The sequence below is a fragment of the Pyricularia pennisetigena genome, assembly GCF_004337985.1.
Source record: "Pyricularia pennisetigena strain Br36 chromosome 4 map unlocalized Pyricularia_pennisetigena_Br36_Scf_11, whole genome shotgun sequence".
In the NCBI taxonomy this organism is placed as follows: domain Eukaryota; kingdom Fungi; phylum Ascomycota; class Sordariomycetes; order Magnaporthales; family Pyriculariaceae; genus Pyricularia; species Pyricularia pennisetigena.
In genome coordinates, this window is record NW_021940923.1 from 169,451 (window position 1) to 188,565 (window position 19,115).

General features: G+C 42.6%; 3 protein-coding genes across 3 annotated transcripts; 1 reads left to right on the plus strand and 2 right to left on the minus strand.

Moving 5' to 3' along the window:
• Window positions 1–465: 465 nt before the first annotated feature.
• Window positions 466–1,857, plus strand: PpBr36_10691 (uncharacterized protein; the record flags this gene model as incomplete). Its single annotated transcript, XM_029897800.1, has 3 exons — window positions 466–519; window positions 628–1,583; window positions 1,683–1,857. 3 exons carry the CDS (start codon window positions 466–468, stop codon window positions 1,855–1,857), a joined length of 1,185 nt encoding a protein of 394 aa, XP_029743789.1.
• Window positions 1,858–4,135: 2,278 nt separating this feature from the next.
• Window positions 4,136–4,555, minus strand: PpBr36_10692 (uncharacterized protein; the record flags this gene model as incomplete). Its single annotated transcript, XM_029897801.1, has 1 exon — window positions 4,136–4,555. One exon carries the CDS (start codon window positions 4,553–4,555, stop codon window positions 4,136–4,138), a length of 420 nt encoding a protein of 139 aa, XP_029743787.1.
• A 9,329-nt stretch (window positions 4,556–13,884) lies between these two features.
• On the minus strand, window positions 13,885–15,141 carry PpBr36_10693 (uncharacterized protein; the record flags this gene model as incomplete). Its single annotated transcript, XM_029897802.1, has 1 exon — window positions 13,885–15,141. The coding sequence occupies one exon, from the start codon at window positions 15,139–15,141 to the stop codon at window positions 13,885–13,887; it is 1,257 nt and encodes a 418-aa protein (XP_029743788.1).
• Window positions 15,142–19,115: the final 3,974 nt, after the last annotated feature.

The following is a 19,115-nucleotide window of genomic DNA, read 5'->3' on the forward strand; positions in this document are numbered from 1 at the left end:
GCCTGCCATGAACGTGCCGTGCCAGCCAAACAAAGCTAAAGAAACTTGTTCGTTTGCCCTCGTTCCTTCCCAACAGATACGCTTGCGATAACAGATAGCCGGCTCCTGTCTCCCTTTCAGGGGCACACCGCCGCAATGGAGCCGGGGTCCCCTACCTGGACCCTTCGAACGTATGGTTATTTTTCTTCCCTTAACGACTACGAGCCCAGACTTCTCCACGTTCGAAACGACGTCCAGACCCGCATATTTTTTCCAAGTCTTGTTGGAACACAACAAAAAAAAAAAGGCTATCCCATCAAACTGGACATTTCCCAAGAACCCTTCCCTCTCCGTTTTTTTTGTTTTTGTTCCTTCGAGAAGCAGCAACAGTCTCTACAGATAGATTCTTTTAGATTCCATTGCTCGGAGTTACCAATCGTTTTGCTTCTTGTTTTATCCTGGTCTGGTCAATAACCACAAACAATCATGTCCACTACCGTCACTCAGCGGCCCGGCGCCGCTGGCCGCACTGAAGCCAAGGTGAGCGAGATGCAACCCACTGCTGTTCAATTTCATTTTCTCTTCTTGCTCAATTGGTACACACCAAAGCTTCGAGCAGATTGTTGACATGTCCTGAAATAATCACAGCCCAAGGAACAGCAATTTCCAGACATCAACACCATCAGGAATGCTATTCCCGCACACTGCTTTGAAGCATCACTGGTGACTTCAGTTGGTTACTTGGTGCGAGATGTAGCCCTCATCACGGCTCTCGGCTGGGCCGCCTTGACCTACATCCCCCAGATCCCGGATTCGACTTTGCGCTGGACCGCCTGGGCTGCTTACGGCTTTGTCCAGGGTCTCTTTGGCACCGGTCTCTGGATCTTGGCCCACGAGTGCGGTCACGGCGCCTTCAGCAAGCACACGCGCATCAACAACGTCCTGGGCTGGGCCGCCCACTCGGCTCTGCTGGTGCCCTACTTCAGCTGGAAGTTCTCCCACCACCGCCACCACAACTTCACCGGCCACATGGAGAAGGACATGGCCTTTGTGCCCGCCCAGGCTGCCGACCGTGAGGCCCGCGCTAGCATGCTGTCCCGCTTCGGCATCGACCTCGAGGTCTTTGAGGACACACCCATCTTCCAGCTGGCTCGCCTCGTCAGCCACCAGCTCTTCGGCTGGCAGACGTACCTGCTCTTCAACGCCACCTGCGGCAAGGAGTCTCTGCAGAAAAAGGGTGCCTCGTGGTTCCGCCAGAGCCACTTTGAGCCCACCTCGGCCGTCTTCCGCCCCAGCGAAGCCCTCTACATTGCCATCTCGGACATTGGTCTTGCCATTGTCGCCGCCGCCATCTACTGGGGCTCCACCAAGGTCGGCGCCGGCACCATGTTCCTCCTCTACGCCGTTCCTTACTTCTGGGTCCACCACTGGCTGGTTGCCATTACCTACCTTCACCACACCAACAAGGAGGTGCACCACTACGAGGCCGACAGCTGGACCTTTGTCAAGGGTGCCGTCGCCACCGTCGACCGTGACTTTGGTTTCATTGACCGCCACCTTTTCCATGGCATCATTGGAACCCATGTTGCCCACCACCTGTTCCCGTAAGTTGCATTGTGCTTGACACATTCCACCTCGACCTCTCATGACTCGATTCGAATTTATTCTCCGCTCCACTTACTCACGACCCATACTCGCAACAGGCGCATTCCCTTCTACAAGGCAGAGGAGGCCACTGAGGCGATCAAGCCCGTCCTTGGAGACCTTTACCACAGCGACAACCGGCCCTTTATGCAGGCACTGTGGAGCAACTTCACCACCTGCAAGTATGTTGAGAAGGACCCCAAGGTTCCCGGCGCCATGAGGTGGGCCGATTAAGTCGTTTCTTCTCTTGGTCCGTCTGAGTTGCTGGCGCTATCGCAACCACGGCATGACACGTGCTAGCCGCTGCTTCGAGTCGAGTCCTCTTCAAGCGTACACAGCATCATGCTGGCATGTTGTCTTTTTTTCAGTGCTATTTTTCCTTTTACGGCGACCCAGGGATAGAAAGCCAACTCATGCTTATTGGCAGGGCTTATCTTTCATCCGAAAACAAAAGACCAAAGAAATGAACAAAAAAAAACAAGGGATAGATCGGTTGGGAAAAGCTTAGACCGGTTAGACAGTGATATACAGAAGGGGAAAAAAAAAAAAAAACAGAAAAATATTGATGATTTCAAGCCAAGCTTCAGCTTTTGTCCGCATGATGGAGAGTCGCGTACTAGTTTCTGTCTACTCATGCGGCAATACTTCGCCATCGCTGCCCCCCGCGCATTCACGTAACCGTGTCGGGCCATGCAGAGACACGACGAGCGCAGGCAATGTGAATGGAAAAGTTTCTTCTGAACTGAGAGATGAAACAAGCGTTGACGATACGAGTTTAGGCTGGAAGGGTATAATTAATTGACGTTTTGTTATCATGGCAACGATACAGCGCCACATTCTGTGCCTGGCCACGCCGCTAAAAAAGCAAAGCTTGCATCAGGATCCAGAGTCGTTCTTTGCAGCCCTCCTGCAACACTGCGATGAAGCAATGCCAACATACGCACAGAAGCAAGAGGCGCAGAAGTGCGGCTCACGGTAAGAGATAAGCTTTTTTTTCTGCACCTGCATACGCCCCATCTTATTCCCATGTCACCCTTTTTTTTTATAGGTTTAGAGTCTCACGATAAGGTTTGTGATTCGTCTGTCTCTAGAATTGACCCCCCATCGTTCCACGGGCTCGTACCTCAATTCAGCCTATGGATTTAGTCTGGCTTGTTTCTTTTAGTCGTTACAATATGCCTTGCCCACAATATGCGGTTCTTCTTAAAGCCCAATTTTAGGCTTCATGCGTTGATTAACCAACCGATCCGAGTTTTGCTCGAAGCCTAAGACGCAAAGCGCTGCCCGTCAGGCTGACGAGCAATGAAGCTTGTGACGGAAAGATTGAGATATGCATCAGTGTATGGGCGTGGGTCCCGACGTATCGAAGCCTGGAAGCTGGAGCCTGTTATCGTACGAAGAGGACAGGCTAGTGGTGTTGGTTGAGAAAGCTGCTTTCCATGTCAGACTATCAATTGGCCAAAGCATCAGTAAGGAAGCCCCACTGTGCTTTCAAAACACCAACGCATTTCATAGAGCTCAATTTACTCGAGTGATCTGGGCCAAGACCTTCAACATTTCCTTCGGGCGCATTCATGATTCCTCCATCAGCGCCGGAGCGTCGGCGTGGCGGCCACGACTCTTGTCAACAAAAGGCGTCGTTGTGCATAACCATCAACATATCTGGGGAACCTTTCACCATGGGCCTGCTTGTGTGCTTCGAGTGTTTGGTCAAGCAGCAATCCGGCCTTTTCCGAATAGCCCTGTAAGGGCCTATTAACCGGGGCGGGGGGGCTGAAGACCTATGACGATAGTCTGCGAAGACATGCCGTAATAGTTGTGCTCATTGTTCTCGTCGCAGTCGTCGCCTTTACCGAGGGCGCTGTGCAGTCATACGTCTTTTATGAGCAGAACAGTGCTACGATGCTCCGCTTCGAGTGCTTGATGCACGTTTGCAGGAGATTAGACGCGCCATGACCATTCAACCTAACCTATATGAAAGTCAATCCCCATGATTTGGTTGTGGGAGGTGTTTGACTGGCTCGGGTCTTGTCACCAGTAGAGGGCTATAGGCAATAACGTCGTTGGCACGAGCTACACTTGGCTTCCCCGAAGGGTTAACCTGTCAGCGGATGCAACTTTTTCTTGTTCAGTGTGTTAGTTAGTCTATCTTTGTACATCCGCCTCGGGCAACGTACGAGTCCATGACCTCTTTCTTGTGCTCTCCAATTAATATTTACGGCGCTTCTATCTTGGCCCACAGTGATACCAAACAATCGTGTGGAAATTACGACTTTCACAATCCACGTACATTCATTTTCCAGTTACAAGCAAAGGTTACCAGCGTCACCCATTATTTAGCAGACAAGACACTCGCTAATGAGTCACTCCAAACCCTTCAAACAACATGGTTTTAGTCAACAGAGTGTATAAATATCACTCGTTCTGGCTCTTATGTCCCACAACTTGGATCCCGTTTGACGGAAAGTATCAATCTCCAATAGTTTCTTTTTAATGTTCTAGTAAAGGGAGTTTATGCTCTTTGCCCGCGACCCACACCTTTGGCTGCAGCCTGCAGACGTAGAATGCGACTTTCCCGTTCCGTGACAATGTCATAACTTGTTGCGTGCCAATCTTCATTAAGGCCTGAGCATTTGGGATTCTCACATCTTTGGTCGACTGTGCACGTGACTTGTTTAATCGTGACCGTGCCGCCGCGAGCTGCGAAGCCTTCGCCGTAATTCTGTCGGAAAAATGCCCCTGGTGAACGGTCCCCGTGAATCGTTATTTTGCACGGTAGAGCTACGTAGCGTGTGGGAAGGTCAATGGTGTCAGGGCTAACAGAGCGCTCAGGGCTCAAAGAGTCGACAGAGGCTGGAGGATTTGCGAGAATGCCGGTTGGGGAAAGGGCCAAGATGGCGGCTACAGCCAGAATCTTTGAAGGCACCGTCATTGCAGCTCTAATTAAAAAAAGATGTCGACTTTGATGTATATTACGAAGTAGATTATTTTGCTTTTCTTTCAGTTTCGGAGAAAAGAAACGTCTTGCGAATTTGGAAGACGATTTAAGAAAATATGAAAAATAATAAAAGAGTGAAGCGAGTGGTACGCAATGAAAGTCATCACCTGAGAATTATAAAGTCCGCGGCCGTTTGTTCATCTATGTAATCACGCAATCTATGCGCACTCTTGACAGCTGAATTAATTCATGGTATCATCCGGCTGGGACCTCCCCGCCGTGACTTTCTTTTTGTTATGCGAGAACATCAAAGCTTTGGGATGCCACATCTTTTGCCCGACTCGACCCACCTCGCCCTGGGAGCATCCACCTTGTCAGAACGGCTGGGAAGAGTTGTTAGTTCCACAAAAATCGAAATTGCTGCTAAGTTTGCAGAGTTTTCAGATTTTAATTGTGGCTATTAATACGAAATCTGCATTGGCGGTCCCAGCGATGCTGAAAGATACTAAAATACCAGGGTTTGGACTCGAATCGTAATCTCGGAAAAGTAGCATTGCAATTCCACCCTGAACAAGAAAAGAGTTACAAAATTTTACACAGTAATGGTAAAATAGGCTGATAATAGTTAAGCAAGGCAGTGTTAAACATAGACGGTTTTCATGCTTTCATTCGAAAGCTGTTATATATACTAAAACTACTAGGTTTCAAAGTAAAATGATACTTAGTCCTTTCAAATAAAAACGAGTGGCGTAATTTAGAGGGGTGCTTGTGTAACAGATTTACCCACAACATGTTATACTGTATATCTATGAGGGTAGAATAAAGTCGTTGAACTAGCATGGCTAAAAATAGCTTCGCTTGGTCAATGCCTCGAAGTCGTAAGTTATTTTAAACTAAGAATTAATTTTTGACATATAGCGAGTTACTCTACGGTCAGGGCTTTTGTTCGGGATTTAATTTTACTTAATGGTAATGTGACTAGTCTAATTACTTTGTATGCAGAAACCGGGATTGTGTTACGATCAAGGTATCGGGTAACCTGTTCTTAGGGTAAAGTACAGTGGGTTGAAGCAATTGAGCGTCTTAACTGGGTAACTGGGGTTTTCAATAACTGGGGTAAAATTATAATCGTTTTCAAATAAATATTAAGGTTAACTAGAGTTTAATTGCTGCTAAGCAATCCTAAAATCGAATTTATTTACATAGTAATAAACGTATCCTATATAATCCGTTGTCCTGGGTGTAATATGCTTAATATATCCCATAACCCGCATATCATTTGTTTTGCTATAATTAATATATAATATATTAATTATATCGTTTTTTTGGCGATCACGTGGGGTTACGTAATCTTTTATATTATTTTATTTCCTATCGGTCGGTGCTTTTTTTGGTCGAATATCGTTAGGAGGGGTGTAACCCCGCCTGGTTTTATTGGTACCGACCCATTTTATTTGGTCGTAATATTAAATTTCCCCTTTTTTAACCAAATCCCTTTGGCCTTTAAATAATTTATATTTTCCTAATTTTTGTTTTTATTTTTATATTTTTTCCTTGCTAACCTTTTTACGCTATATTTAATCGCGTAATTAAAACCCGTAATCGCACGTCCACCGCTCGTCGTAACGATTTGTTTTTTGTGCTTTTTTTTTCGGCGGTCGAAATATTTTTTTATTTTATTTACGAATCGCAGGGGATCGCGAAATGCGTTATATCGCTTCGGAATTCCTTTCGTTATATCGAATATATTCGCTTAAATCGCTCGCGATACGATGTTATAAATATTTCCCGAAAACAGTTGCATAGGATCGCGGCCCAATATTTAAAATTTAAATTTAAATTGGAAACGGCGGAGGAAAAAGTTTTTCGATTGCGTAAATAAAAAAAAATGTGGTTTAAAAAAATAATAAAAGCGGTTCGTCGCGGTATCGACAGTTTGGAGGAATTGGATCGGGTGGAACGCGAAAAGGCGGAGCAGGAAAAACGGCGGCGATTAACCGAAATTTTTCCTAAAATGTTTTTAAAATCGCTTTTTCCGGATTCCAATTTCGTTTGGGATTCGTTTTTCCCAATAAATTTTTTAAATCCTTTTTTGTTGGATAAGATAAATGTTTTTGCGCAGTATTCGGTCGGTAAATTGCTTTATCCGTATATTTCGGTTTATTAATGTATATTAATCGTTTTTTTATAAATTCGTTTAATGGTGTAATTTCGAATTTTAATCGATCCTTAGCTTTTGGGAATAGTAAATGGTGCTTTTTTAAATCGTCCTTTTTTTTTTAGCTAATTTGTTCGCAAATCCAATTCCTGGTAATATTAACGGAATAATTCCTGGCAATTTTGGAAATGGTTAAAAGGTTCCCAAATGTTTTTTTCGTACCCGTAGTTTTCCCATTTAATAAGGTATTTTATTTTACCGTAATTGCGTTTGTGGTCCAGTATTCGTTCGACGTCGTATGTTTTTTCCTCGTCGATTTCGATTATTTTTTATATATTGGTGCCGGGTGGTACTGGTTCCAATAGTAATACGTAGAACGTTGGGTAAATTTTTATAATTCCTGGTAATAATAATTTATAATTGGTTTCGCTAATTTTTTTGTCGATTTTAAAAAATCCAAGCTTTTTGTAATTAAATTTGCTATTTGGTCGTTATATTTTAATATTGCGTCGAATAAGGTAAACGCTATTTCCCTCCTGGAAAAATAGTCCTTTTATCCGATATTGGTTGGCGTATTTGGTTATTTTTTTTCGTATAAATTCCAATTCCTATTGGAGTTTTTAATGGAGTTTTCGTAGTTCGTTTGCTTATTTATCGGTTCGTGGGGCCGTAATCGTGGTTTTTAGTTTTCCATATATTGTAAGGTTAAATCCGTAGTTGGTATAAAACGGGGTTATTTTAATATTTTCATTTTTTAAGCTATTATATACGAATTGTACTGTGGGTAATAACCGTACCCAGTTGTCCTGTTTGTGGTTTACATAATATTTTAAATATTGTTTTAATATTTGGTTTGTTCGTTTTATTTATCCATTTGTTTATGGGTGGAATGCTGTAAATAGTTTATGGTCGGTTTTTAGCTGTTCCATTAAAAATTTCCAGAATTTTAATGTAAAAAATTTATTTTTATCCGTAATAATATTTTCTGGAAATCCGTGGTTGCTAACAATTATTCGTAGGAATGTGTAAACGATTTTTTCGGCGTTGCTACTTTTTTTATAAAATAGGAAATAAACGTATTTAGTAAATTTATCCATTATAATTAATATATTATCGTATTTAATTTTAGTAAATGGTTTTTCGGAAAGTGGTAATTTAACGATAAAATTTATTATAATGGTTTGCCAAACCTTATTAGGGGTTGGTAAAGGTTGTAAAAACCCGTAAAGCTTATGTTTGGCGGATTTGTTTTTTGCGCAAAATTCGCAATTTTTAATAGTTTTTCGTACTTTTTGTCGTGTTTTTTTAAAATTGTGGTGCTGTTTTAACCGTTTCCATGTTTTGGAAATCCTTTGGTGTCCGTAAACTTTGCTTTCGTGGATTTTCCGTATTTTTTTTGGTGTAGTTACCGTGTTAATCGTTATAAGATTTCGGAAAGTTGGTAAAAGGTTTCCGTTGTCGTTTGCCGTAAAGATTTTCCGTGTTTTTTCGGGTATTATATTTTTATAATTTGGTTTTTTGCTAAAGGCGTCGGCCCTGCCATTTTCTGTTCCTTTTCGGTAAATAATTTTAAAATGGAATTTTAATAGGAATTTTACCCATTTAATTTATCGTTTGTTTAACATTTTGCTGGTGGTGAAATGGGTTAGGTTTTTATAATCCGTATAAATTAATATTTTGTATTTAATTCCGGATAATTGTGGTTTCCATTTTTTAAATGCTCGGATAATAACCATAAATTTTTTATCGTGGATTTGGTAATTAAATTCTGGTTTATATAATTTTTGTAAAAAAAAGGCGCAAAAATGCAGGCGTTTTTTTTCGTTTCGTTGGTTAAATTATCCTCCAATTGCGTAATTGGATACGTCGGTTTCGACTTCGAAAGGTTTCGTTAGGTTTGGTATTTTAAGGATTGGTTTTTATATTACTGCATTTCGTAACTGTTCGAAAATTTACTGTATTTGTTCCGTCCATTGGAATTTTAAATCCTTTTTGGTTATATTGGTTAATAGGGTGGCGATCGCGCCGTAACCCTTAATAAATTTTTTGTAAAAGTTTACGAATCCAAAGAATACCCGAACGTTTTTTACGTTTTGTGGTTAGGGCTATTCCTTTATTGTTTGGATTTTTAATTTTTCCATTTTAATTTTTCCAGGGGCGATAATGTATTTTAGGAAATTAATTTGCTTACTGTAAAAAATGCATTTTTCGGGTTTAATTAAAAGTTTAGCGTTTTGTAGCTTTTGTAAAATTATGTGGACGTATTTTTTATATTTTTCCAACGTTTTGGAAAAAATAAGGATATCGTCCAGGTAAATAACGACAAAAATATTTAGGCATTCCTTAAAAACGTGGTTAATTATGGTTTAAAAGGTTGCGGGGGCGTTAGTAAAACCGAAAAACATTACCAAATATTCGTAATATCCTCGTTTAATGCGAAATGCTGTTTTCCATTCCTCGCCTTCCTTTATACGGATTAAATTATATACTTTTTTAAAGTTTAATATCATAAACCATTATATTTAGTAAAGCATGTTTCGAAATTTTCTTATTAGTGGGAGCGGGTAGCAATTTTTTATTATAATATCGTTTAATTGTCGGTAATCCACGTATAATCGTAATTTTCCGTTCTTTTTTGGTACGAAAAGGATTGGGTATCCTACTGGTAATATTAATGGTTTAATATAACCTTTTTTAAGGTTTTCCGCGAAATATTCGTTTAAAGCCTCCATTTGTGTCGGATTTAGACCGTATATTTTATAAAATTTTGGTTGGGTTCCTTTTTTTAATAATATTTCGTGGTCGAACGGACTATGCTCGGGTAATCCTATTTCGAATTTTTGGTTAAATAGTCGTGTATAATTTTAATATTTTTTTGGAATTTTGCCGTTTTTGGTCTATTTTTTCGTGGTTTATATTATATAATTGGATCGGTTTTAGCCTGTGGATAATCGCTTTTTTTCCGATATTGGTTCCGGGGTCGGTCGTCCTTCCTGTAAATACGCTATTTGTTTTATTTAATCCTTCCGTACCCTATATTTCCTATATAAACCCTATTATGCTGGAGGTCGTTCAATAATTAGGTGCTTTTCCCATTAAATTTGGCCTGTAGTCCAATTTATCCGGGGGTTACTTTTTTTAAACCAGGGAATTTTTAAAATTATATTTTTATTCCCTATTTCCGTAATATCCAAAATAATTTGTTTTTTTCGTTTATAGTTTTCCATTTAAAAGTATACGGTTTTTGTTTCGATGGTACCGTTCCCGTATAAAATTGCCTTTCCTTTTACGGTTTATAATCGATATAATTTTTCTTTTTATCGCCAAAATATTCGTCGTTTTTTTACAATTTTTGGAAAAATGTAATTATTTTGTGCTCCGCTATTAAGGAGCGCTCGTATGGGTTTTCCATTTAATTGTATATTTAGGAATATATGTTTATGTGCTGCTTTCGTGGTTTGCGTGGCGTTTAGGGTTTTTTATTCCGTTTTTGTTATTACCGTTTGGTGCCCTGTACCGTTTGGCTGTCCTAATTTTTTGGCTTATTAAACTCGCGTCGTGGATCCTTATTTTTTTTGTTTCGGGGCGTATAACTGTTTCTAACGTTGATTTTATTAAGTCGGTGCCCTGTTAATACAGGCGTTTTTCGTGCGTTTGTGGGTATTTCGTTGTTTTTAACGTTAAGGTTCCACACAATTCTGGTTATGGGTACGGGTCCTGGTTATCGTAATTTCGTTTCGTACTATACCTGTGCTTTGGTTAATATATATATTTTGCAAATGTTTCGGGTGCATTCGTATTATGGGAATTGTTTTTAATTATAATATGCTATAGGGTAATCGTTATAAAGGGTGAAAATTACCGCTGGTTTAATGTTAAATTTTATTTTAATTTCCCAATTGGGTAATTTAATAGTGGTATATATTTCGTGGATGCCTGTTATTTTACGTCGTTGTAGGAAGAAATCGTGGATTATTTTTCTGTTAAAATACAATCCGCAATTATTTCGAAAACATTTTGCCCAAAAGATTTCTGTATATTTGGGATGTTTAATATCCAAAATTGGGTAATTTCCGAAAATTGGATCGATTAATTTTATAGGGTTTTATATTTGTACTCGAAATGGTATTCCGGGAAATTGCATTAATTGGTCGTTTCGGTATAAATCGATAAGTTTTTTTTTATATATATAAAGGTTGTTTTCCCTTGCTGCATTATATAGGTTTGAAAATATAATTTTTTTTTTCGCTAAATTCGTTTTTTAATTTGTTATTCGATTCGTCCGTTGGGGTTTGTTAGATTATCCGAATGCGGTGGGTTTGTCCCAATGGTTTTGGTTTTAATTTTTTTAAGGTATTTAATTCCGTAAATTCGGGTAATTTGGCGTTTTACCTGCGTAATTGTACCGGTGGTTTGGTTTTAATAAGTATACGGTTTTTTACTGTTAAGGTCCGAATGTTTTTAAATTTTTGCGGGTATTATCCTGCGTCCATTTTTGCGTTGTTATGGATTATACAATTATCGTCGTAATATATGGTCCAGTTTTTTAAATTGTGTTAATCCGATAGTATTTATTGGTGGGTAATGGTATTTAATTTTCGTGGTTTTTTGGAATCGGGGTGTAGGTCCGGAGTGTTTTAGGGACAAAATTTGGCTATATATCCTAATTTTTCGCATTTAAAACATTTGCCATTTTTGGGGTTTTTGCGAAATTTTTTATATTGGGTCGCGTTAAAATCCATAAATCCGTTATATATTCCGTAGGAAATATTATACTGGCGAAGCGGTTTAGGGTGTTAATATTTGCGTCCCGTATTGGTTTGTCGCAAAATTAGCCCTTATACGTTACGTTTTTCGCGTCGTTCCAATTTCCGTTCGTAAAATCGGTTATCGATTTTAACTGTTAGCTTTACGTACTCGGTTAAGGTATTGGGTCGTTTTTTTTTAACAAATTCGTTTTTAATTTTTTTTTTAAATCCCGTATAAAAACGTGCCATTAGGGCTTCGGGGCCTTATAATAGTTTGGCGGTAATTTATCGAAATTTACTGGTATATTTGGATACCGATTTGGTTTAGGTAAGGCGTACCAATTTACGCTTAGTTGTACGTTCCTCGTTTGGGTTACCGAATGTTCCTTTAAAACATTTTTCGAAATTCTCGTAATCGTCGAAAATGCGGTTAATTTTAATTTTACGGTTTTTTTCCTTATTATAATCCAAATAATTTCGTAGGATTGGTTTAAACCAGGTAAGCGCATCGCCCTTTAATAGCGAGGTTGCGTAGGTGACCTTTTTTACGTTATTATCGAAATTATCCTCGTTAAAGTGAAAATAAGCCCGGGTTCCCGTAAAAAATCCTTACAAGGTATTTGGGGTATTATTATAGGGTAATAGTAAAGGGTATTTAATATAATTTTTATTAATTCGATTAATTTATTCGGTCACTCGTTTTTGGAATTATCGATTTTTTGTTTGGAGCGTCGCGACTATTTAACGTAAAGCGTTAGCGTTGGCCGGAGCGTTAATAGTAAAAGGGGTTTAAAGGGTGGTTTTGTTGGAAAATATTATTTCGGCGATACTGTTCGGTATACTTTAAAACAAAATACTGAACAAAAATAATTAAAATATTACGATTAAAATATCGGGTAATTTATTTTTAGGGTAAAATATAGTGGGTTAAAGCAATTGAGCGTTTTAATTGGGTAATTGGGGTTTTTAATAATTGGGGTGAAATTATAATCGTTTTTAAATAAATATTAAGGTTAATTAGAGTTTAATTGCTGCTAAATAATCTTAAAATCGAATTTATTTACATGGTAATAAACGTATCCTATATAGTCCGTTATCCTGGGTATAATATGTTTAATATATCCCATAACCCGCATATTACTTGTTCTGCTATAATTAATATGTAATATATCAATTATATCGTTTTTTTGGCGATTACGTGGGGTCACGTAATCTTTTATATCATTCTATTTCCTGTCGGTCGGTGCTTTCTTTGGTCGAGTGTCGTTAGGAGGGGTGTGACCCCGCCTGGCCTCATTGGTACCGACCCATCTTGTCTGGTCGTAACAGATTGGTGCCATATTATTGAGCCGGAATGAAAACGATAAAATTTATAAAACGGAAAGAACCGTACAATAATAGTTAATCATGGTTTATATAATGTAACTGTTTAATTTTCAAACAAATCTGCGTGAAAAAACATTTACTGCAATCTATTTATCAATTAAAGATTTCCAGATTAAAGCTTGCGTCAACGGTTATTAAATAATAAAAAATCACATATAAAGTTATGATCGAGATACATTTCCGTTTTTATTTTGGGAATGTTCGAACTAATAACTACTGGAATGGACTAAAAGACTATCAAGCTGTTAAGTAAACATAAAATACAAATAAAATAATTGCAAAAAAGAACAAAAATAGCTGAACAAAAATGTATCACGCTGGGACAGTTTAAATAATTATTGAAGAAAGATTGATTATATTGAGTACAGTTCAAGCAGCTTTCAAATATGTTAGCAACATTTAGGAGGAAAACAAATACAGTTTGAACGAACTACGTAGCTATTACATATACATAGAATTTAAATAGGGTCAGTAGTACCTGAGTGCGGGTAAATTTCGTTTAAACAGCGTGAACAAAGTCGGACAGATTACGTGGTAGATGCCGCGGATAACAGCCAAAATAGGAATGAGAAGTAAGATGAGATACATCAGTCCTTGATTGGTTGGCTTGGTCCACATACAAACTACGAGCCATGAAGCTCTTTGATGGTGATGACTAGGGAGTCAACACTAGCTTAAAGGCAAGTTAACAATCACGTAGGGCGTCATATACTTGGTCATACTACAGGAAATTAGAATTAGCCTTCGCCCAAGTATTTGCGACCTAGGGAGCCTCAAAGTTGTCGTCTGTTCGAAAGAAGGGTGCCCTTGCGAGTAATGGTGGGAGAAGCAATAACGAGGAAAGTTAGCACTGCTAAATTCTATAGCTCATCTCTGGGAATCACTTCTATGCTAGTAAAACTGGATAAAACGCCGGCCTCTAATGCAAAAGTAAACTCCAAGCACCATCGTTGCCGCCTCTCCAGGAGGGTGCCGTGTTATGCTCAACCCCCAACTCCCCAAATTCAAAAGCCAATGCACCAAAGTCTTTCTTACAACACCTGCTGACCGTCGACAAAGACCTGGCCCTGACCAGTGACCCACATGGTCCCGGCAGGAGGCTGGCGGTTGCGGTACTGCTCACCGCCCATGGAGCTCGAGACGGCTTGAATCGGGGCGTTTAGCGTGCCCATGATGGTGGCGACGTCGTTCCTCAGACTCAGCATGGCGGTGGTGTCGGCCGCCGTCCAGCTCGGGACCATACCGCTGGACGTACTCGCCTGCCGGACGACGATCCTGGTCGCGGAGCCGCCGCTCTGCCTGATCTTCTGGACAAAAGACCTCAGCTCCTGCATGCCCGTCGCGTCGGCCGTCACGTGCGCCAGCGCCGGCGCCGTAGCCCCGAACGTTGGGTCCCGCGTGAGCACCACCACGCCGAAGCAGTTGACCAGCCCTCTGGTCTTGAACGTCTGCCCGGGGTACGCGGCTGTGGACTGTCCCATGGCCACCTCCATCCCGCCAATGGCTGCGTAGCCGCCGGCGCCTCCGGCGGCAGCACCACCACCACCACCCATGCCGCCCCAAGCGTTGGCACTGCTTCCGCCGGCTGCATTCGCGCCCCAAGCGTTGGTACTGCTTCCACCAGCGGCATTCGCGCCCCAAGCGTTAGCACTGCTGCCCCAAGCGTTGAGCCCGCTGCCGGCCGCGGCGTTGTTGCCGCCGCCGCCGCCGACAGGGCTGGGGTTGGTAGCCCACGGGTTGTTCCAACACGGGTCGGAGCGCCTGGCCAGCCCGCCCTTCTTCTTGCTGCTCTTCCCTAGGGCGCAGGCCGTGTTGGCCGCCGGGTTAGTGGCAGTAGTACCGGATGTGCCAACGGCCGGCTTGGCGGTGTTTTTGCTGCTCTGCGCCGCGGGGGCGAGGGCCTTGGTATTCTTGCCGGCACCCTGCTGTGCCGACAGCCCCTGCGGGGTGGTCAGGGCACCAGCAGGAGGTGCGGAGGCCTTGCCTTTCCCGGCCGATGCTGGCTGGGTCGCCGGGACGACGGCGGCAGCTGCGGGTGGAGACCCGCTTGTCTTTTTGCCGGCAGAGGATGATGCTGGAGAAAGTCCGGCGGCGGGCTTGGAATTCTTGGCGCCGTTAACATCCCTCGACTCCAACATGCCGTCAACCTTGATTGGGATGTTGCCGACATCCCCACCGACACCGCGGGCGGCCAGGCTGTTGGGGCTGGCTCCTTCGACAGGCCAGGCCGAGACGGCAACGGCGCTGAGAAGGATGGCGCTGACTCCGATGTTGCTGGTGAAATGCATGGTGAAGGGTGAGCTTTGACAGAGACTAAGATGTGGAGGTAAACAAGAGGGTTTTGAGGTGATACGGGAGGTGAGGTTTGCTTGAACTTTGAAGAAAAGAAATAGACAGAAAATGCAGGAAAGTCAAGATGTTGTTACTGAGAAGATTGACACAATGAGAATGGAAAACTTGAACAAAGGAAAAAAAAAGAAAAGGAGGAAATGAAAACAAATGAAAAGGATGTTGCTGTGAATGCTTTGATGTCGATGATGTTCTGGTAGAGATACGACACAGAAGAGTTACTGGCACTCCTCCTTTATACTTGAAGCCATGACGGCAGTCCTGTGGAGACTGAACCATCATTAACCATGGCTAATAGCTAGATGAAGCTATTTCGATGCTCGTAAACTTCACCAACAGTAAGCACTCCTCTGCGTACAGTAGAAGGTGCACATTTTCAGGGTATAGCCAGTCTTGGCTGGGGCCAAACTGACAGTCTACGGAGCTGTGTAAGTGGGCTCAGTCCTGTGGTTCTGATTAAAGGGCTGAGGTCATACGAGCGTGTCGTGGAAGATGACCGCAGTAATCTGGAGGTTCTAGTCTCTGATGGAGACATGGCCCGTGGTTCCGGTCTTTCGGGTGGACTAAGATGGCCACAACGGTGATAACATTGTAACAAGCCTCAAACCCTGCAATCAGAATTACTCCTCCCACAAAGCATCAGAACAACCACCTTGCTCCACATGGCATGGGGCTCAAGGCAAGACTTCAGTGTGTGGGCATGTATTGATAGACCACTAAGCAGAAGAACGGTCCATGTTCTGACTAACTACTACCAAGTAATGCCCGACAGTTTAGTGTCAGGGCACAGCCATTTGCTTTGTTTTTTTTTTTTCTTTTTTTTCTTTTTCTTTTTTCTCAGCCGCTACTGGCAGCGGCTCCTCCCGCAATCGCATCTATCTCACCTAAAATAGCAATGACAGCCCCAAGAGGCCTGTACAGTCGTGACTCGCGCCAACGGGGCTATAGGGGTCAGCATCGTGCCTTGCTCCATAGAGCTGTGAGCAACAAGAAATTAGTAGACGCGGGTGCTTACACATGCACCTGCTGTATGGGGTATGTCAGTTTATCCAAGTTGGGCTTAACGGGGGGCTGGTTGGAAAGTCAATGTGAAATTGACCAATCAGAAATTCGAATTTAACGAACGGCTGAAAATGCAATTGGGTGCCGTCTGGTTTGAGTGCTGATGGCCCTGGATTATGTGGAGTTGGTGTCACGTCAGCACCCCGGCGAAGGGAGGGTCAGCTCCAGTGGCTTAGATCACTCGACAAAAGGCCGTGCGACCTGAGACCACCAATTGGTGGTCCTTATATTAGACAGTGTCAAAAGTTCAGTTTGATTCGTTATAAAAGAAATGTGATCGATCGTGGCTTTGATCACAAGTTCACAACCCTCTCCTATATCTTGGTCTCATCCCTCTACTGCGCACCTGAACCCAAACGACGCACTCTATCGTGCTTGCACGTCTTTTCAAACAGCGCTTTCAGGATTACGTACCCGCGCAGGTCTGCTTTGACTATGAAATTTTTAAAGATTTCGCGACTGCCGCTGTACTCGCACTTCGACTGCTGCGACGGCATGGGGAGCATGCATGTTTGGCATTGGCATACGCATAGACAGACTGCACAGATTTACCCGTTTTGAGGCTCCCCAGAGTATGGAGGGATGAAAATGATGTGAGATGTTTATGGGTTTTGATAAACTGATAGACGGTTCTCCTTGCTGTCATTCTCTAAACATCGATACAGCCACACATGCAACCTAATGTCTTACTTGACACACTTTGGGTACAACGATTTTAGCAGCAGATGGCGTGCCATCCCAGAGCAACTGGACCATAACTTTGAGATCTGTAGACTGTATGCTTGGGCTGTATATTACAACACAGGCCCCAGTGCCATTGTGGGAACGCTGACCGAAGTTGTCCTCTTTTTTCGTCCTGAATCTTACTAAACACTTCCAGGCTGCATGGGAGCTTTCGAATGAAATTTACTGTCTACCATTTGAATACTACAAAGACATAGTCTGCTACCCAGATGATGATATTGTATTGTTTGGAATAGCTATATTCCATTCTCCTTAGTCTGATCTTCACGAGGCAGAAATGGGGGAAAAGATTGGCTGGGCGAGATCTCTAATTAATATGACAGCAAAGCAAAGCCTTCAACATGCTAAAATTTTGCATTCGACACAATGAAATCCCTACAAGTCTCAATCCTAAGCTTCGGCACGATCTTTCCAGGTTACTCTGACAAAGGCATCAACCCGCCGCAACTAAGTAGGATCAAACAGACAGGGATTCCTATATCCGCAGGCCGTCCAGACATATTACTGGAAGAGTCATAAATGATGGGTTTTGTGTGAGGTGCAGCACATGGCAGAATATTTGCGTATCTGTAATATGTATTATGTATCAACTCTATGGTACCCATGCCAGCCTGGAGCTCTACGTCGTTGCTGAATCTTACATAGTTCTTGACAGGTGTAATGCATCATGGGGGTCGACCTCTGCCCGATCCGTCAGCACCCAACATCCGCTCGACAACTTTACATCTTGCAAACAGGAAGCGTCTAATAATGTTGACTTTGTTTTTACTTACCGGCTGTGGCGCCCAAATCATTTCCTTCTAGACCTAGCTATCAAGGCTTGGTAAATTGAGCCTGAGTTGGACCAGTAAATTAGACGCAAATCACAATAATTCCAAAAAAACCGAGCCGATGCTCAAATAGCTCGTGGAGATGATTTTATTGAATTCGTCTCACTGTATGTCATCATCGGCATCATGTTCATGAGTCCCAAGACGTGTTTGTTTATAACTAGCCGATGGCTTGCCTTTTTCCCTAGTCTTTGTACAAGACAAAGCGCCAGAAGCAACAGAATGGAGACTCCACGCATACGTAGCAGATTATTTTATCTAGCAGAGAGAGGTAAGAGTTACTGATACGAAAATTAATCATTTGACAATATTAGTGACGCTCCAACACATGGCCAGTTGGCTCATGCACAGGATAATGACCACAAAGGGTTAGGGCAAGGGTTAGGTGAGATTACCCCGCTCAGATCAGATCACGCGTGGGTGCGGCACCGAATCAATTGTTCTTCTGGAATCGCTTGATCAAAACATCTTGGCTTCCCATCTTGTTGCAATCAAGAGCGCGAATTTTGGAGCAGCTACATGAGCTTACCGCGCCGTGGCATAAATCGAGGCCAATAGCTGAGCTCCAATCGAACTTGGCTGCGGGCCCCGAACCTCGCCAAGCGTTGCACATGCGACATTCCGTCAGAATCTATCCCGTCCGAGTTTTTATCTCTCATATTTCGTTTGTTTAGCCATCTTTCTTTTTTGTTTCTTATCCTTCTTTTTCGGTGCTACAGTGAGGCCTCCGAAGTTACTAGAAAGCCGCCTGCGATAAATCACCGCTGTTCGTTCACACCTTATGACCCATACATAGTCCCGGTGTTATTTCTGAGGCTATTTTTAGCTGGAAATTTCCCACCCAGTGCTACGCCACCGCTGTCCACGTACCATTCAAACGCGTTCACTTTCTGCTCCATGTATTCTTTAATTTCACATCCAACGGTTCACGACAAAAACCACTATCAACAAACCTTATGACATCTCAAGACCCCTGACTTCGGAGGGATCATCTTCCCAAGTGCTTGATTCATCCTAGAACCACATACTCCCCTCACCCCCCACCCCCCTGCCCCGCGGCTATGTCTGGGCAGATTCGCTGGCACTTGGCGGTGGTGGGGGACTTCTTGGCCGAGACGGACGGTCAATCGTTGTGACTGGGCCGTGGTGGTGATTGTGTCCCCCCAGTTGTACAAGCAATGAATGTCCAACAAACAAACATCCGTTCCGTTAATGCCGAGATTTGTTACTCAGTTGAGGCCGGATAGGCGTCGGCGTAGGGCTCCTTGTCATTAATT